Raw genomic sequence first — 18,092 nt, 5'->3', positions numbered from 1 at the left:
CCCCCTGCGTCTCTCCAATGCAGTGTCCCCTGAATGATCCTGAACCCCCTAGGAGCTCCCCACCCCAATGCCCCTTGCCAGCCAGAGGGGAGCAATAAGGGCTCCCTGTGCCCAAAGGTCCCCACGCCTTTGGCCCCTTCCAGTGCAAAACCCTTCTTGCCCGCTAGGAGCTGCCCACTCCAAGTGGCCCTGCCTCCTTCTCCAGCCAGAAGGAAACAACTAGACTCTAAGTTCTTTGGGGCAGCAACTGTATTTTTGTTCTGTGTTTGTACAGCACCTAGCACAAAAGGGGTCCTGTGCCATGTCTGGGACTCGTAAGCACTACCACAAGGGTTCCCCATCCAGCATGTTCCCTACTACCCCACTTCCCAGCTAACTGCTTGTCAGGGTACATGAGCTGTCCACGTCTTTGTCTTGTTGGTAGGTGTTGGATGTAATGGACTGGGCTAAGAATCAGGCCGGACACAGAGAGGATGGTGTGATGATGAGTTGTTTGTATAGCACCAGCAGCATAGTGGGCACTTGTGCATGGTGTCAGGGGAATGGTATGGGAGAGGTGATAGAGAGGTATGTCTTAGGAAGAAAATTCGCTTTTAGCTCAGTCCTCTCCACTCCCCCACGTGCCTGTAAAATGTAGGAGCTGCTGTCTGCTTGATCAGAGACCCCAGCCGTTGCAACCCCTCTGCTCAGTCTGACACCCAGGAACGCTGGGAAGTTTATAAAGAGTTAGTCCAAATAATTCTCAGAGGAGCTGAGCCCCTGAATGGTGCTTGGCGGAGCAGAAGCTCTCAGGAGCCAAGACATGGAATGGTGCTCGCAGACAGCTGAGACTGGGCATGGTGCTCAGAGGCTGTGGGAACTCACAGGGGCTGAGACCTGGCATGCCACTTGGAGGGTGCAGAAGCCCACGGGAGCCAAGCTCAAGGAGAGGCTCATAGGAAGCTGGTGCTCCCAGGTGTTCAGAGGTAGAAGGAACTCATGGGATCTGAGATCTAACACCATGGTCAAAGGGAGCAGGAGCTCCCAAAGGCCAGGTCTGGAGGCATCACTGAGAAGAGGTGAGAGGTGAGTCTCCCAGAAGCCAAGTCCTGGCCCCAGAGCTCAGAAGGAGCAGAGTCCCAGCATCTCTCCTGCATTAAAAACTGCCTGAGTGAGAAGAAAGAAAGGATGCAAAGATCCGAAGAATGAAGTACCTGGTCAGTGGGAATACTGTGTGAAGAAAAACCAGAGAGAAGGAAGGAAGGGACATGCCCTGCACAGCTTTTGCCTGTTTCCCCTGAGACCTCGGCATGCCAAGAATCAACTTTCTTCTCTGCCTGCCCACCCTATGCTCTCCACCCAGGTTCAGATCTAAACTGCAGCAGTCCAGGCCCCCCCACTCTTTCCTTCCTATGTGGAGTGTTCTGTGCTGGGGATGTGGTACTGGGAATAACTGAGCATGCTCAAAAATCTGTATGTTGCAATTTAGGAATAATGTGGGGGACCCACTCTGTCTCTGGAATACTTTTCAGCTCTCTTTATATCCACATTGGAGATTATGCTCCAGTAAGCTGTTCCCAATTGTGTGGGTGACTGATTTTACACTGCATGTTCACCATCTGCCTGTATTAGGAAAGTTCCTGCAGATACTATCCAGAATCTGATTTGACAATGAGGTATACAAACTCATATACATGCCGTGATGTAGCATACCAAGCATTAGAATGTCTGGATTGTCTAACAAGATATGCACATAATTGTGCTCTTAATTTGTTTGCACTGTTACTGCACTCATACATGCAAACTGGATAATTGCAAAGGCAGATGGTAATTATATATATTTGCATAAGCATGCAATCATGATAATTATGCAGGAGAATTAGGTATTCAGTTATGTGTACATTTCACAAGAGCAATTATGCAGCTAATTCGTTTGGAAAATTAGACTGTTATACATTCGTAGTATCTGTGCTAATATGCAATAATCTGAACTAAACCAAATTAAGCAGATGTAGAACATGAAGTTATTTGCTTTTTCCCATTGTGCAGCATGGAGCAAGGGCAGCATTTGTGATGGTGCAGAAATCATTGGGGATTCATTAGGAGGCTAGCGTGCAAAAGAACAGTGTAATTTGAAAGGAGCCTACCACATATATAAAGTGACATGGGGGACGAGCTCCTGAGACTAATATAGGTTTACTTGGGCCACAGCTGCCAGGAAATGTATCAGTTTAATATTGAGAATGTAGGGCCTATTCACGCACTAAGAAAGCCAGTGGGACTTCTGCCTCATTTGAGCCCCAGTTGCATGTGGACTAAAGTTGTTACACTAAAGTTCCCTGCATAGGGTGACCAGACAGCAAATGTGAAAAATCGGAACAGGGGATGGGGGGGTAATAGGAACCTATATAAGAAAAAGACCCAAAAATCAGGACTGTCCCTATAAAATCGGGACATCTGGTCACCCTATCCCTGCAGAAGCTTCTCCTTACCTTATAGAGGAGCCTTTGATAACGAACAGATTTTGTAATAATAAGAAGAATTAATAATAGGCACTGAACATGTAGTTCAGAACTACCGTTACAAATTGAGTTTCAGAAGCGGGTCCGAATGGTCCATTCTGGGATGTCATTAGATTTGCCTTTGATTTGTGCAAAAACCCAGAGCAAAATCCTGCTCTCAGATCTACCTGGTAACTTTCAACTCTGATATTCTTCTCTCAGAGCATGGCTCAGTGAAGTGAATGGATCTTCTGCATCTGGAAGGCATGCAGAAGATTTTGGTAATTTTGGTAAAATGACACTTGGTGTCTAAGCAGACAGGCCATTACTGCATTCAGCTGGAAATGTTATTCAAACACTTTCATAAATTCCACGAAAAGGAAGAATTAAAAAACATGTAATCAGATTAGACAGGCTGGAGCTTGGGAGTTGCCTTTAAAGATGCTTTTGTTGGCGCTAACTAGGGTGCACTTGCAGGCAGTTTGTGGTCCTAGACGGGCCTAGTGCTGTGATTGCTCCTAATACAGTATTTCCCTGGAGGTTTCCAGCAGGAGTTGGAAGTTTTCAAGGGAAATCTTTGCTTAAATCGTTTAAAGGTTTCCAATAGGGGCCCCTTTGTTAGATTTCTGAACAATGCCTCTCCCTTGTTAAAACCCGAAAAATCATAAAATGAAATTTTACAAATGTTTGAATGAACAGGGCTGAAACATATGAAGGATGAGGTGCAATGTAGTGCATGTGTGAATGAATGATGACCAGATGCTAGTCTGAGTAATTAAGAGGGAAAAAATGTTTGTGAAAATAATTCAGTTGTGTTTTTAGAGAAACTTGTTGGAAATCTGCTGTTTCCAGAGAAACTGACTAGCCTCTTTATACCAAAAGTCAAACACAAGCATCACCTGGGAATGGTACAGGGCTGAGCTGCCCATTTGACTTGTTGACAGTAATAATTATCTAATGTAATAACTTTATCTCCACCTCTGGCCATATGGTAGCAGCTGGAACATCTGGGTTCAATCCACTTAATGTGAACTCGCCCAGATTTTAATCAGAGCTGGCATAAGGATTTCATTCAGAGGTCAGTCACTGAAATCCAGCATTCACACTTCTTTGTTACCTGCTGCTGGCGCTGGAAGAATTGGCCCTCTGTAGATATTTGCAACACAGACATAGCTTTCAGTGTCATGTAACATTTTTAGTGGTTAGAAGGGTTCTTTTCCCTTTCCAGTCTTGGCAAGATAAGGTTCTAAAAATAGCCTGGTTAAAACAGGGAATAGTATAGAAATGTGCATAAAATATGCTACACAGACTACATTTGTGGTTTTTTTTTGGTCAGGATAAAATTGTAGAGCATCTTGTTTCAGTTTTAACTTTAATAAGCTCACAGTAAAATGACAAAATATTGTATTCCATCTCTAAATGCAATATTGTAGGAGCAGGCAAAAATAATGCTCCTGTTCTTGGGTTTCTATTTCCCTGGGGTCTGGTGAGCCTCTTCTGTCAAGCAGAGGTGTGTGTGTGTGATGGGAGAAAATTGCTAAAATGCCCCTATAAGTAGATACTTATATGGACCACTCTTTCCACAATAAATTTAAGCATCTTATTATCTTGAATGCTTTTATCCTCGTAACACCTCTTGCAAGATGGAGAAGTGCTATTACTCCAATTTACAGATGGTAAACTGAGGCATGGAGATGCTAAGTGACTTGCCCAAGCTCACATGGGAAGTCTGTGACAGAGCAGGGAATTGAATGCTGGTCTTCCAAGACTCAGGCTACTACTGGACTACCATAGGACTATCTTTCCCCTCTTCAGTGGTGGGATTTTGGTGTGCTTGATGAGCTGTCTAAATCCATTAGTGGAGTATGTTGGGTTTTCTTCCCCACGCAGAATAAATTTGTAGAATCTATCTATCATATCGTAAGGCACCTAATATCTTAATATCTAAGCTTCTTTCTCTTTTTTTGACCCCAGTGACCTATCTTTTCAAGGGTATATTCTCTTAAACACTGTACATGATCAGTATAACACATCCAAATCCGTATAAATTCACTATTTAAAAGCATGAGGCCATTTTTCATGTTTTTGCATTTAGAAATAAGGACTTGGAGGAGAAGACTAGTTTGTACCTTCAGGAGACTGAAGGCAGGGTGAGGTGTAAGTGGTTGACTGGTGACACAGGAGCTACAGTTCATGGAAGGGTTGCTGTTCCTAGCTAAGGATTTTATTTTAAAGGTGGGATGTGGTGGAGCTGCAAGATTGTCCCTTTGGGTTGCAGAGAAGCTGGTATCTCAGGTTGGAGGGAACTGCATCTTTCAGACCCAAACTTCACATACTTCCCTAGATGCTCATGTGAACTGTTTTGTTCAGTTCTGCTGGGTCTAACAGCTGGGTGTGTTAGGAACCTTGGTCATTTTCCAATGAGCTCCTTAGCACAAGTCAAGATGCCATTTTGTATGGCAGAAGCATTTCACATAGATTTGCAAGTCCTGATATTTGGAAAGGCTTGGGCTCAAGAGAACCCTTTTCCCAATTGTAAAGTTAAGAGGAGAGGTTCAAGTTTACTATAGGTTTGCACAAACCAGATAGAGGACTTGTGGCTATATTGGAATTACTATGTGATTTTTCCTGGAGAACCCAGTTTGGTGTCAAAACTCTCTGGAGAACATGAGGAGCAGCCTCAGAATATTCCTGGATTCCCGGATGCAGCAGAAAAGTTTGCATGCAGCTCTGATGAGAACTTTGTGAACACAAGTCGAGTTAGCACAAAGTACAGCTGGTTCACACATGCAGATCAGAGTCAAACCAGGGCTGATTTCAAATTCGTCTGAGGTTCAAGTCAAATGCTTCTCAGCAGGGATTTAAATCCTGCTTTGTGGAATTGTAGAGACATCTGCTGAGTGTTTCCATTATGTGCCTCTGTGGGCACATCTACCCTACAGCTGGGAGTATGCTTCACAGCTTGAGTAGACAAACCTGTTCTAGTTAGATGGAGCAGTAATGCAGGCTACAGGAGCGTGGTTTCTAAAGTGCACTAAGGTGTTGCACATAAATTGGTCCATATAGCTCCTGCTGGTGTGCACTAAAGGTTCCCAAGTGCGTTGTTTGAAAGAGTACTACATTAAAGTGCTCTAGGGAGCATTGCAAAGAGATTATGCATGACGTTATATACTACCATACTGAGTAATGTATGGTATATACATTATTCATTACAGTATATACAAAGAGAGCCTTGAAACTCCCAATTTTTGGATATCTACATAAAATGCAAAAATTGCTAAAAATAAACCCGAAAAATGAAATTAATAACCCAGCAAAACAGAAGCAGATTATATGAATGTTAATATGCTATATTACATTTAACATTATATTTAATATTATATTACACTATTTTGACATCATCAGAATGAAATGATTTAACATGATTGAAATGAAACATTTGGATGTTTCCAGACTGATATGTTTCAGAATTTCAGTTCTGTGCTAAGTTCAGAATTTTGCCATTTTGTTCCTAATTCGGAATGAAAACAGCTTTGAAATGTTGGAATTTCCTGCAGGACAGAAATTCCCTTTTCCAGCCAGCTCTAGTGTTCAGTTTCTTCCTTGTCTGAAGGTACTAGGTGAAGTTGCGAATGTTGCACTGCAGGGCAGGCGCTTTTGTATGTACAAACAGGAAGCGTCCAACCCTTTGGTTGCTGGTCGTCCTCTTTACATGCCAGTATAATGTCAGGAAGTACCTGGAATGTCTGGCAACAGGGCAAGTGCAGTCTCTATAGATATACCTGGAATGCCTGGCAGCACTTCTTACTATAAAGAGTCCTTTGCCGAGACTTGCCTGGTTTGGGATGGGGTGTCCAGCCAGAGGATATGGAAGAATAATCACTGACCTAATGAGAACCATTTGCTGATCTCATCTTTGCTCTCAGACACCCACAGCACAACAGAGAGGAGCAGACACCTGCTGTAGCTACTGTTCTGTCTTTTTCTTTCTCTTGGTTTACATAAGTCTCCAGCTGTGTGAACTAAGCACAGCTGGTGGGGAAGGCAACGTTAAACCCCAGCCTCTTTTACCATGCTACTGCAAAGGAGTCCTGCAAAGCTGTGAGTTACTGTTACACATAAGATGCGTGTGTGACAGTGTTCTGTTAGCAATACTACATCCCTACCTGTTTGCAAGCATCTGGGGACCAGGAACCCCCAAACGGGCTAGAACCCCTAGGAGTGACATCATATGGTTTCAAGGTACTGAAAGGGAGTGTGACCAAAAACAAACAAAAATTTTACAGGTACTGCCTCCGCCATGGACAGTGTCCAAGTCTCTGGCAGTAAGTTCAGGGGGAGGGTGTGACAGTGTACCCCATAAGGCTTTATGGGGGGGTGCTTATAAATGTATGTATGACATAACCGGAATGTGTTTTGTGCTGCCTGTGCCAGGTAACATATCTCCGTAAAGGTTATGGTCTACTATATCTATTCATCTTATTTGTACATATATATATCATTTTCTACTTGAGGTTAAGAATATGGGCTGTATGCTTGCTTGGTTTCTAAGTAAGCTTTGGGAGGCATTTGGTCAGCTTCTTTAGGAAGGAATTCGCCAGATTAAGTACCTGATCAGGAAACACTTGGGGGACAATGCATCTTGGAATGCTCCAATCCACATAAGAAGTCTTCCTGGAGACATGCAAGATACCATGTGGACAATGGCTTCAGCCTGTAAAGACTGAGTCATGCAGGGACATGTGACTTGCCCAGGTGACTCCAGAACTCCATCTTGGAGCTGGACTTTGCATAGGAGGGGGGAGGGGGGTCTCCACCCACAAGAGAGAGTCTATTTAAACCTGAGGGAGACCCCTCCATTTTGTCTTCAGCTGGCTAAAGAAGGAGCCTCTCCACCCCCCCAGGATACTTGGAGGAAACTGAAACAAAGGACAGTAACTACAGGGGTTGTGAGAGATTGCTGGACCCAGGCTAGAAGGAGATTAGCCTGTAAAAGGGAGCATTCTGGAACTGGTGAGGAACTTATCTGTATTTGGTTTGATTAGACATAGATTTGCGCATTTTATTTTATTTGACTTGGTGACTTACTTTGTTCTGTCTGTTACTACTTTGAACCACTTAAATCCTACTGTCTGTATTTAATAAAATCACTTTTTATTTAGTAATTTACTCAGAGTATGTATTAATACCTGGGGGAGCAAACAACTGTGCATATCTCTCTATCAGTGTTATAGAGGGCGAACAATTTATGAGTTTGCCCTGCATAAGCTTTATGCAGGGTAAAACGGATTTATCTGGGTTAGACCCCATTGGGAGTTGGGCAGCTGAGTGCTAAAGACAAGCACACTTCTGTGAGCTGTTTTCAGGTAAACTTGCAGCTTTGGGACAAGTGATTCAGACCCTGGGTCTGTGTTGAAGTGGACTGGAGTGTCTAATTCAGCAAGACAGGGTGCTGGAGTCCTGAGCTGGCAGGGAAAACAGAAGCCGGGGTAGTCTTGGTACATTGGGTGGCAGCTCCCAAGGGGGTTTCTGTGATCCAACCCGTCACAGCGTGTGTGTGTAAAATTTGGGTCTTGGAGGATAAAAATAAGTCCCAAAACATTAGAAAGAACTGGGATTTGCTTCCCCACTAGTGAAAAGAACTGGAATTTAATGCAACATAGAAAAGCGTCACCCCTCCATTAAACCAGGACTGGCCCATTATTATTGTATTATGGTAGCATCTAGGGGCCTCAGTCACAGACCAGGGTCCCATTACGCTAGGTGCTGTACAAACACAGAACAAAAAGAAGTCACTGCCCCGAGGAGTCTACAATCCCAGCGCATTCGTGGGGAGCTAGCATTGCCAAAGGCACAGTACAATGGTGCTGTGCTCATCCTGCCCAGCAGCTCTACCCAATATGTAACTGATCTCTTGTCATGAGAATGTTCACCCCTCAGCCAGCTGCTTAAATTGCCTCTCCCCTGCCTCCTCCCAGGATCCTCAGGAATGGAGGAGCTGCCCATTTTTAGTTTCGCACATGGCACGTATTTGTGTGTAGGGTTATTAGGCCAGAGTGGGAAGGAAATAGCTGAATAATAGTGTGTGTTTCAGGGGGCAGAGCACTAATTTCCACTAAGAAAGGGGTTAACCCTTTGCTCACACTCATGCAGGGGCTCAGGGGAAATGATGAAGCAGGGCTGGGGAGAAATGGCTCCATCAAACTTGGGGGATGAGGGGGAGAGGCAGGGAACGCTATAAGAACAGCTTCTTGCAAAGCAGAAGGAGAAACTGCTTGAGAAAGGCCAGGTGTCTGCATCCAGGGAGTACAGGGTTTTCCCTGTGGGAAGGGTACTGTGTGACTGTTCGGTTTTCCCTTTTCTTTGTGCAGTGAGCACACCTGAAAGCCACTGAAGAATGAAGATGCTTGTGACTTGTTTTGGTTGGTCCCTACGCCAGCTTCCATGCTCAGTGTGCTGTTAGTGTTGCTAAGTGTGGGCATAATGTAGCCAACCAGGGAGGAATATGGATACAAAGCCCACCCTGGCATGAGTCAAAAATCAGCTGAGTAGTCTGCACACCCCGGCTCTGCAGCCTGACTGATCTAATGACGCCTCAACTAGAGGTTGCTCTGTGGGAACCAGGAGACCTGGCTTCCAGGCTTTGCCACGGACCCGCTGTGTGACCTTGGCAAATCACCTCTGTGGTGTAGCTTCCCTCTCTGTGCAATGGGGGGGATGATTACCGACCCACCCTGCTTTCAGATCTGTGGATACAATGCTTTGTAAAAGACCACAGTATTATTATGTCTACTAGAGCGGGGTGCAGACAGGCAGTTCCCTCGCATGGAGCATTTAGATAGGCCACAAGTTGGTTTTGTTCTGATTAGGAACGAAAACCAAATACTTCAAAATTCTTCACCAAGGGAATGGAATCCCGGCTCTGGGGCAGTCCACTTGGTGGATTGCTATGGACCACAGGAGATCCTCCCCAGCCCTGTGACAGTCCACAGAGCTGGCTGCCCCAGAGCTGCAGACCTTAGAAGCTTGGACTCCCCAGCAAAACCTGCCTTCAAAACCTGCCTGGCAGCCAGGCCTCCATTGGAACCCTGCCTGGGTTCCATCAGAACTTTGGCAAAATCGGACAGTCTCTGTGGCACGTTTCAGTTTCTCCAAATGGGCAAATTCTGACAAAACGATGTTTAGTTGGAATTTTTCCAACCAGCTCTAATTATTATTCTTGTCCCCTGTGTACATACCAGGTGGTACTGGAGCAGCTCATGAAACTTTCTAGTTTCATGTTGGTCCTCCACCAACTTTCCAAAAAGTCTTTCTCATGTGTACTTTAAGACTGACTGGCACCCAATCACAGACCCTTGGGGATATGCCCCACTCTCCTCTGGCCCTTGATCTCAATCTGGTCATCTTTGCTATTGTCATTTTAGCAGGTGGAACACGCCGTTCTGAGTCTGAGACTTGTTTGCTCCTGGGGTTGTTGAGTAAAGCAGCAGAAATCCCAGAAATGCAGACAAGCTGTGTGAGTCACAGGAACACCATGGCAAGTCCAAGTGAAATGGCTGTGATTCCCGGGGTCTAATCCAGAATCCATTTCTCTGCCTAAGACACCGGGGTCAGAGATTTTTCTCAGTCTGCGAAAGTGCTTCAGCCCCCTGCGACTTCCATCCCCTCTCTCATCCACCCACTCACTCTCACATACAGTCCAATAGGCAAAACCCTCCCAGCCTATGATAGCAACTGGAATACAGAGCTGATCTGCATCCCCAGGGCTTTCAGATCCCCGACCTGTGATTATGGGTCAGAAGTAGAATATTCCAAACGTTTCTATTAACCTGTAGCTAGGAAACAAATTGCCAAGGAGGCCACACTGAAATCTGAAGCTGCTGTTTTTCCTGAGAGTCAGGATTTGGCAGATAATCCAGACAGACAGACGGAGGCAATCTGAGCAGAGAGCAATGCAAGAGAGTTGGCACTGTGCTCGGATGTGCCAGCGTGTGTGGAAGCAGCAGCATGACATACCTGTTTGCCCTGGGGGATCCATCGTGAAGTGGGGGAGGCCTCCTAGCCTGTGATCGCTCTGTGAGTTGAGAGGAGTCTGGCGTCAACATCTACACTTCCGTTGCGTACTTTTCCTGTGCTGCCCTCTTTTGCTCACGTATCAACCACCAGGTTGAGGCATCCTTCTGCCCAGTGCAAAGCAGCTGATTATTTATGTCCTTGTGCCGCTCTGAAAGTCAAAGAACTTCTATCTTGGCACCCCTCTTGTTTTGGAAACCTTTTTGTCTCCTTAGCCTGAGCCGAGGTCCCTATCACCCTGTGGTGCTGGAACAGCTCCCAGCAGCCTTTACCTTGAACAATCACACCCTGCCTGTATCTCTTTCACTTTATAACTGAGTTGTTATCGCCAAGGTCTCCTGATTATTTCCTAATTTTTCAGTCCTGCCCAGTATTTGCTCTTCCTTTCAGCACCTGTTTCCCAGCTGTGTGCTTCCCACACGTCTCCCGCCTCTGCCAGACAAACAGCAGTGGTGGCAGAGGGAGACGGGGCAAAACAGAGAAGGGAGAGAGAGTCAAACAGGCACAGCCCAGCGGGCAAATCCCACCTCTCCCCTGGGAGGGAGGAATGAAGAAATGACCGGGGTCACCCTGTGGGCTGTCATGGGTGCATGGCATGGCATGTCAACAGCTGGGACAGATGCGCCGTCTCTGAGCTGATGCTGCTATCCTAATCATGGCATCAGGCAGTATAAGCGGTGCTGCAGGGTCAGTATGCGGTAATGCCTGATGTCATGACTGGGATGCGGCATGCATTATTGTTACACAGACCCCCCCCAGGCAGACATTAACCTCTTCCAGCCCAGTGGAACTTTAAGAATTATTAAAGAATTAAGAGGATATAAAAAAATCCCCAACCGTTTTTTGTTAGTTTCTCTCCCTTACAGTTCATTCTTCTGTCTGTGCTGGCTTTGAAGTTACCCGGACACCGACAAACCTAGGCTCCATGCCAGCCTGCCACTGGAGTAAGGCGTGGACTCTAGAAACCTACAGAAATGTTATGCATGGCACAGCTGCCTAGAAATATTTTGTGGTTAGCAACTGCTTTTTCCCAGAAAAATACCTCTGGAAAACAAATCTGTTAAAAAGGGGTGAAATGAAACAGATTTTGTTGGGGAGCAAGTGTTTCCTGCAGACTATTTCACTTGCAGATGTTTAGCTGCATCAGAGCAAGTGCCACTAAACTGTGTCAGCCTGTGTCAAAGAAGGCGGGTGACTAGCGTGATGTGATAATTTAATACCTTCATACTGCACATTTCAGGAATATGCATTCCAAGCTGCAAGCAAACTTGCATTGTTCAGAAAGATTCATCACATCCTAGATTTTAAGGGCAGGAGGGATCATTATGATCTTCTAATCTCATGTCTTGCATAACACAAGCCAGAGAACCTCACCAAGTAATTCCTCCACCAAGCCCATAACTTCTGGTTGATCTATAGCATTTCTTTTAGAAAGGTATCTAATCTTGATTTAGAGACTTCAAGTGATGGAGAATCCACTACATCCCTAGGTACGTTGTTCGAGTGCTTAATTATGCTCACTGCTAAAAACTTGTGCCTTGTTTCTAGTCTGAATTTGTCTAGCTTTAGCTTCCAACCATTGGATCTCATTGTGCCCTTTTCGATAGATTAAAGTGCCTGCTACTATCAGAACTCTCTTCCCTGTGTAGGTGCTTACAGACCGTGATCAAGTCAACTCAACAGTTTCTTGGTTAAACTAAACAGATTGAGCCTCTTAAGTCTCTCACTTCACAGTATATTTTCCAGATCTCAAATCATTCTTGTCGCTCTTTTCTGACTTTCAGTCCTTTCCAGTTTTTCAACATCCTTTCTGAAGTGTGGACACCAGAATTGGAGACAGTGTTAAGGATACAGCTTTAAATCTACTAACTGGGCCTGCTTCCTTACAAGAGATTGATTCAGGGATTGTATATTACCAGTTGGTGGTTAAATGAACACTCAAGTGATTAGTTATGACTGCAACCTTAGAGCGCTAAATAAATATTTACTGATGATTATTCTTAAAACGACTTACTGAAAAAATTGGTTTTTTATAATCTTGACTCCGTAAATGGTGCTGCCTCTCTCACAGGGAGATAGCTTATTAACGATATTTTCCAGCTTGGGGCCATAAATCTAATTTGCCCCACAACAATTTGAAGAGACTGATTTCCAAGGTGGAGAATAGGAACTGCCCTACAGAATGAAATCAATGTACCATCTATTCTGATACCCTGTTTCCAACAGAGGCCAGAGCCAAATGATTCAGAGGAAGGTATCAAACAGTAAAAAGGTGTCCTCATAAACAAGAATTATGAAGTATCAGAGGGGTAGCCGTGTTAATCTGGATCTGTAAAAGCAGCAAAGAGTCCTGTGGCACCTTATAGACTAACAGACGTATTGGAGCATGAGCTTTCGTGGGTGAATACCCACGAAGAAGTGCATCCGAAGAAGTGGGTATTCACCCACGAAACCTCATGCTCCAATATGTCTGTTAGTCTATAAGGTGCCACAGGACTCTTTGAAAGAATTATGAAGTAACATAAGTAGGAAGAATCTTCTTAGCTGCAGGAAGTTTGTGGTTGGTTTTTGTCCTGGAGGTGTGGACTGGTATAGGAACCATGAGGGCTCTAAAGGGAAAGACAGCTCTCTCAGTCCTACTCTTCACAGGTTGACTCTAAGGATATTTGCATGGCCAGTTATTGCAACTGCAATTATGATCCAGGTAAATGTCTGCAGAAATTAGGGCATGCGAATACGCACCTATTTTGCATACTTGAAAGTATGCCGGCATTCCTGAAAATCTAGGCCCTAAATATTTTTGTAGTGATTTTGTTTTCTTGGTAATTAGATGAAGAGAATAGAATCTCACCCTCACCGTAATGAAGTTTTCCTTTAATCATAAGGCAGGGAGATCATCTTCCAGATAATGGCTTCATCGCCTGATTTACAGATTGACCCAGACCAACACCACCTTTGGCATGGTCCATGTCTTTGGAAACCTGTCATTTCTGAAGTGCCTTAGTTCAATACCATGTTGTAGCTTAACATTCTGTGACTCCAGATGACACCAGTCTTGGAGTGTGATCCTCTGGTGCCCTGGCTGTAGCTCCAAGCAATGCCAGTGACATATCTGCCGCCGCTGGCAACGAATTACAGGTCTAAATGATCTTTAAAACTTATTCTGACCGACCTTCCTCTCTCTAAAGCAATCGCATAATAAGGATTTATCCCAAATCTGAGCAAAAGACAGAGAGACTGCTGGTTCAACTTCAGGGGCTGAAGTGACTTACACAATCAATTCGTTTGTATTCCAAAGAGATGGTGCCTTAAAACCTCTATTTTATCTCCTTAAGGTGATATTTCCGGAGACGTGCCTGTTATTTCCTTCCCCTTGCTCCGAATCAGATAACATGCAAACAAACCGCACCAGACCTGGCACGGTCCAGACCCTTTGCTGTGGTACCTTTCTCCCTCCCTCCCGTTGCTTTGCTCTGGCTGCATTCCTTGCTTTGGGTTGTGCTGCAATTTGAATTTTAATGGCCATTTGCAGCACTCCTGTGGACATGTCTGGGCTATGAGCTGCTCTCCCATATTGGCCTGTGTGTTTGGGAATGTGGGGTCTCCTCGCCTCCTCTTGGATGGAATGTCCTGCCCGCAGAGACCTCAGCACAAAGGGCTCCATTGTGCATTTAAAGATTCAGGGCTAGAGCAGAGTTTGAGTTTCACTGTGCAAATCCATAAAGGGGGAGGGGGAGAATCAAGTTATTCTGAGAGTACCTATATAATTGCTCCCTATTTAGCTTTCACCCAGCATAAAGCACTATTGTTTGGCGGTGGCCATTAGTAGTATTCATTTATTTTACTCATACTGCACCATGATTGGTGCCTAATCATTGGTTGGTGCATTAATAAAAGCAAACAAATAAATAAGGATCCCCAAAGGGAGACAGGCAAATGCAGTGAAGAACTCATAACCAGGGAGGGGAGAAGTGGGGGTGGACGTGACATCCTGAGGTTTTGAAAAAACAAACTAAATGTCTTTCCCCCTAAGAGCCCAAACACGCAGCGATCTACATCAGACAAATAAAATAAATATTGGAGCACAGAGGATGCAACCAAGGAATTATCTCGGGAAGAAACAGCTGCAAAACACTGAAGGTTCAATAAGGTAACATCTCTCTGCAGACAGGTCGCTGGATTCTGTGGGGAAGGATTGTAGGCACAAACTGATGGCCATTGCTCTTTAAGGCAGGGAGTGTGATTTACTCTGTTTGTACAGCACCTAGCACATGGGGCCCTGTCCTGGCTGGGCTGGCATTTCATTCATGAGTGCTCAGTACATAGCCAGTGTCCCTCAGTCCAGTCTGGTGATCTATGGCAAGAGAAGGTGACTAGATAACTACTGTCTCACTTTCCCTGATACAGGCATCCTGCTCCTCTGTGTGCTAAAGAGGGCTGTGGTGCAACCGGGTATGAGAGTGTTTGGCTATAAATCAGATCTGCCCAGTTTATACAATAAGGCTTGTCTGACTGCCAGCTCAGCCCACTGTTTGCAAATCAAACTGAACTCTTTCTGTTTGATGCGTCATCACCAACTGTAATGAAATTTAACTGCAATGATGTTGCTAAACCACAAAAGGGAAAACTCACCCATGTATCAAGAGGAATTTAGGGTGCTGGTTTGCAACTACTGGTGCTCTAGGCTGAAGTATTCAAAGCTGACCAAGGGATTTGGGCATCCAGTTCCCGTTTAAAATGAAATGGAATTGGGTGTCTGAATCACCTAGTCTTTGGAAATCTCATCCTTAACTTTTGTTGTTGGTCTTTGGCTGGCTCTCCCTTCCCTACTCCTGTCACTGGCTTGAATTCTCCCATAATTGCCATTCAGAGATCTTTTTAAAATGCTGGTGCATCCATTTAGACCCCTGTGGGTTGGTATTTTGGATCATTCACCCTGGACCAGGACAGTGACTATTGCTGTCTTTCTGGTTCCCAGATATGTTCATATTTGCCTTATAAACATCCCAGAATAGCATTGTGATTTCCTGTCTTCTCCTTGCAGTGAACCTTCTAACCTCCAGAGGCTGCGTGCTCTTGGAGCTGAATGATGAAGCTGCTACTTGCCGTTCCTCTCCTCCTGCTCATCTTAACGACCTTAGAAGCCAGACCAAAGCCTGCAGGTGAGCAGCGGGCCAAAGCTGTGCAAATTATAAGCAAGGAGCCAAAGCCCTGGCTGATGTGCAAGTGTGTAAGTCAGAGTAATAGATACCCCCTACAGTTAGCTAGAGTCTGTGGTCAGGGCCGCCCAGAGGATTCAGGGGGCCTGGAGTAAAGCAATTTCGGGGGCCCCTGTGGGGCCTGGGGCCTGGGGCAAATTGCCCCACTTGCCCCCCCCTCTGGGCGGCCCTGTCTATGGTTACCATAAATCGTTAGCTCTTGCTTCCAAACCCATCAGCCAACAGAATCTGACTATAAATGAGCTGAGCACTAAGAGAAAAACCATGAAGAACTCTTTGGATTCCTCAGTCTTTGACCCCACAGTTCCTAATAGAGTAGCAGTAGTTAAAGGAGACAAGCAAACTCCAAGAGCAAGGCCTAGGTGAGTGCGGAACTCCCTTGCCAGTCCCACTGCAGCATGTGCCCGAGGTGTGAAAACTCCATCCTGAGCTTTCAGTAGGCCGAGGCTGCTAAATTAGTTCCAGTTTTAGGAGTAGCAAAGACTCTAAATGGAGAGACCAGATGGGCACATATCAAAGATGTCCAGGCACTTAAAGATTGCACTGTTGATTCTGGGCAGCAGACATGGGGACTTCATGTGTTTGTTTAATATTTAGGGTCAGATTCTCCAAGGCTCGTGTAACAGGCAAACCAAACACACACTCACCGCCGTTGTATGTGCAAAACACCCTGCTCCTGTTTGCAGGCACAGATTAGGTGCAAAAGGGGACTTGGGACCATTTGACATGGCTCCTCCATTGTGGGCTTCTTCTTAAGAAGTATGTCTCATTTTATGCCTGAAAAACAGGAGCCTGCAAAACATGATAAAAATCCAGGCAATGTTGGACTTAGAGGGGAATAAATAATTAACCCACAGTGGTACTATTTAATGCTATTACTATTTAATGCTTGCTCTAGAAGGAATCATGAAGCCTGCTTGTGGAACCTTTTATTGTATGTGAACTGCAGCTGCTAAAGAGCAAGGCCATCTTATACACACACATGAACTGCTCCGAGGCGGTGCCCTTGTAGAGGGTTGTGATGCCTCATCCGTTGTGAGAGCACAGATACACAAGTGTCGTAATATACTTTTATATACCATGACTCCATGAGCTGGTGCAGAGATCTCAGGGCCGCTCCTTAACATGACCTCTCACAGCAGGGAGTCAGGAAAGACTGGACTGGTTTGATTTCCCCCCAAAATATTATAAAATGCTTGGGCACAAGCAGATAGATAGATAGACAGGAGAGTCTGCAGCCAAATTATAGCCTCCTTGGAACAGAATAGGGTTAATAACTGATAGCCTGACAGGGGTTAACCTCTACTTGAAGTTGACAGGGAGGGAGGGCTCTTGCTTGGAATCCTCACTACATGACTGTTCTGGCAGCACCACCCTAAAGGGGAAAGCAGCAGGCCCAGAGGACTCAGCTGAGAGGGAGTTGAAATTTGAAGGCAGGGGGAGGCGAGTTCTGTGCGACCCACAGGGACCCTAGTGGCTGCAGATTGGTCTTCCTGTTTCCGACTATCTCTGGAATAGGCAGGGCTTGGGTTTTAGGAGAGGGCCTGGGAGCATCTTCTGTACGTGTGAGTCCCATGTGCCCCGACTGGCGCCTCATGGGTGCCAGTCCATCTGGGCTGCCCAGGCCTGTGCCCTTGTGTTGGCTCTACCGGGCCTGTCTTATTTACATTCCTCCGCTAGCCCAAATCACAGCCCTCAGACTGTTGGCTGCAAATGCTGGGAGGAGAGTTTGGGGCCTCAGATGAAGGGACAGAAACTTCCCTGCGAGCTCAGCCAGGAAAGCTTAGAACAGGGGTTGGCAACCTTTCAGAAGTGGTGTGCCGAGTCTTCATTTATTCACTCTAATTTAAGGTTTCGTGTGCCAGTAATACATTTAAACGTTTTTAGAAGGTCTCTTTCTATAAGTCTATAATATATAACTAAACTATTGTTGTATGTAAAGTAAATAAGGTTTTTAAAATGTTTAAGAAGCTTTATTTAAAATTAAATTAAAATGCAGAGCCCCCCGGACCGGTGGCCAGGACCCGGGAAGTGTGAGTGCCACTGAAAATCAGCTCGCATGCTGCCTTTGGCACGCGTGCCATAGGTTGCCTACCCCTGGCTTAGAACTTCCTTCAGAAATGAGGGTCTGTCCCAGAGGGCTGCACTGGGGAGACCCCCAGCCATCAGGAGAGAGTGAAACACTGAGCGGAAGGATTTCAGGTGTCTCTGAAGCATGAGCCAATATTGTGGCCCCCGCCCACCCGCCATGCTGTCATGAGCAATGGGGGGTGTTGTTAACACCTGAATGTCCATTCTGTTCAGGATGCAGCAAGAAAGC

At 45.4% G+C, this 18,092-nt stretch overlaps 1 protein-coding gene across 3 annotated transcripts in view; it reads left to right on the top strand.

Annotated features, from left to right (window-relative positions):
- The window catches only part of MATN4 (matrilin 4), a 32,174-nt gene that overhangs the window by 759 nt on the left and 13,323 nt on the right, over positions 1-18,092 (top strand). For 2 of the 3 annotated variants that reach the window (XM_026656822.1, XM_026656821.2), the window contains exon 2: positions 15,598-15,715. In XM_026656822.1, coding sequence (XP_026512607.1) covers positions 15,640-15,715 — 76 coding nt within the window. In that variant the 5' untranslated portion in view covers positions 15,598-15,639. Of the gene's footprint in view, positions 1-14,581; positions 14,704-15,597; positions 15,716-18,092 lie in introns of those variants that run through there. The other variant, XM_024201995.3, reaches the window with a different exon arrangement.

Source organism: Terrapene carolina, unplaced genomic scaffold (genome assembly GCF_002925995.2).
Source record: "Terrapene carolina triunguis isolate 2854851 unplaced genomic scaffold, T_m_triunguis-2.0 Scaffold233, whole genome shotgun sequence".
NCBI classification, from domain to species: domain Eukaryota; kingdom Metazoa; phylum Chordata; order Testudines; family Emydidae; genus Terrapene; species Terrapene triunguis.
The sequence above is the reverse complement of the archived record's forward strand: the minus strand, read 5'-3'. Positions and strand labels throughout refer to the sequence as shown.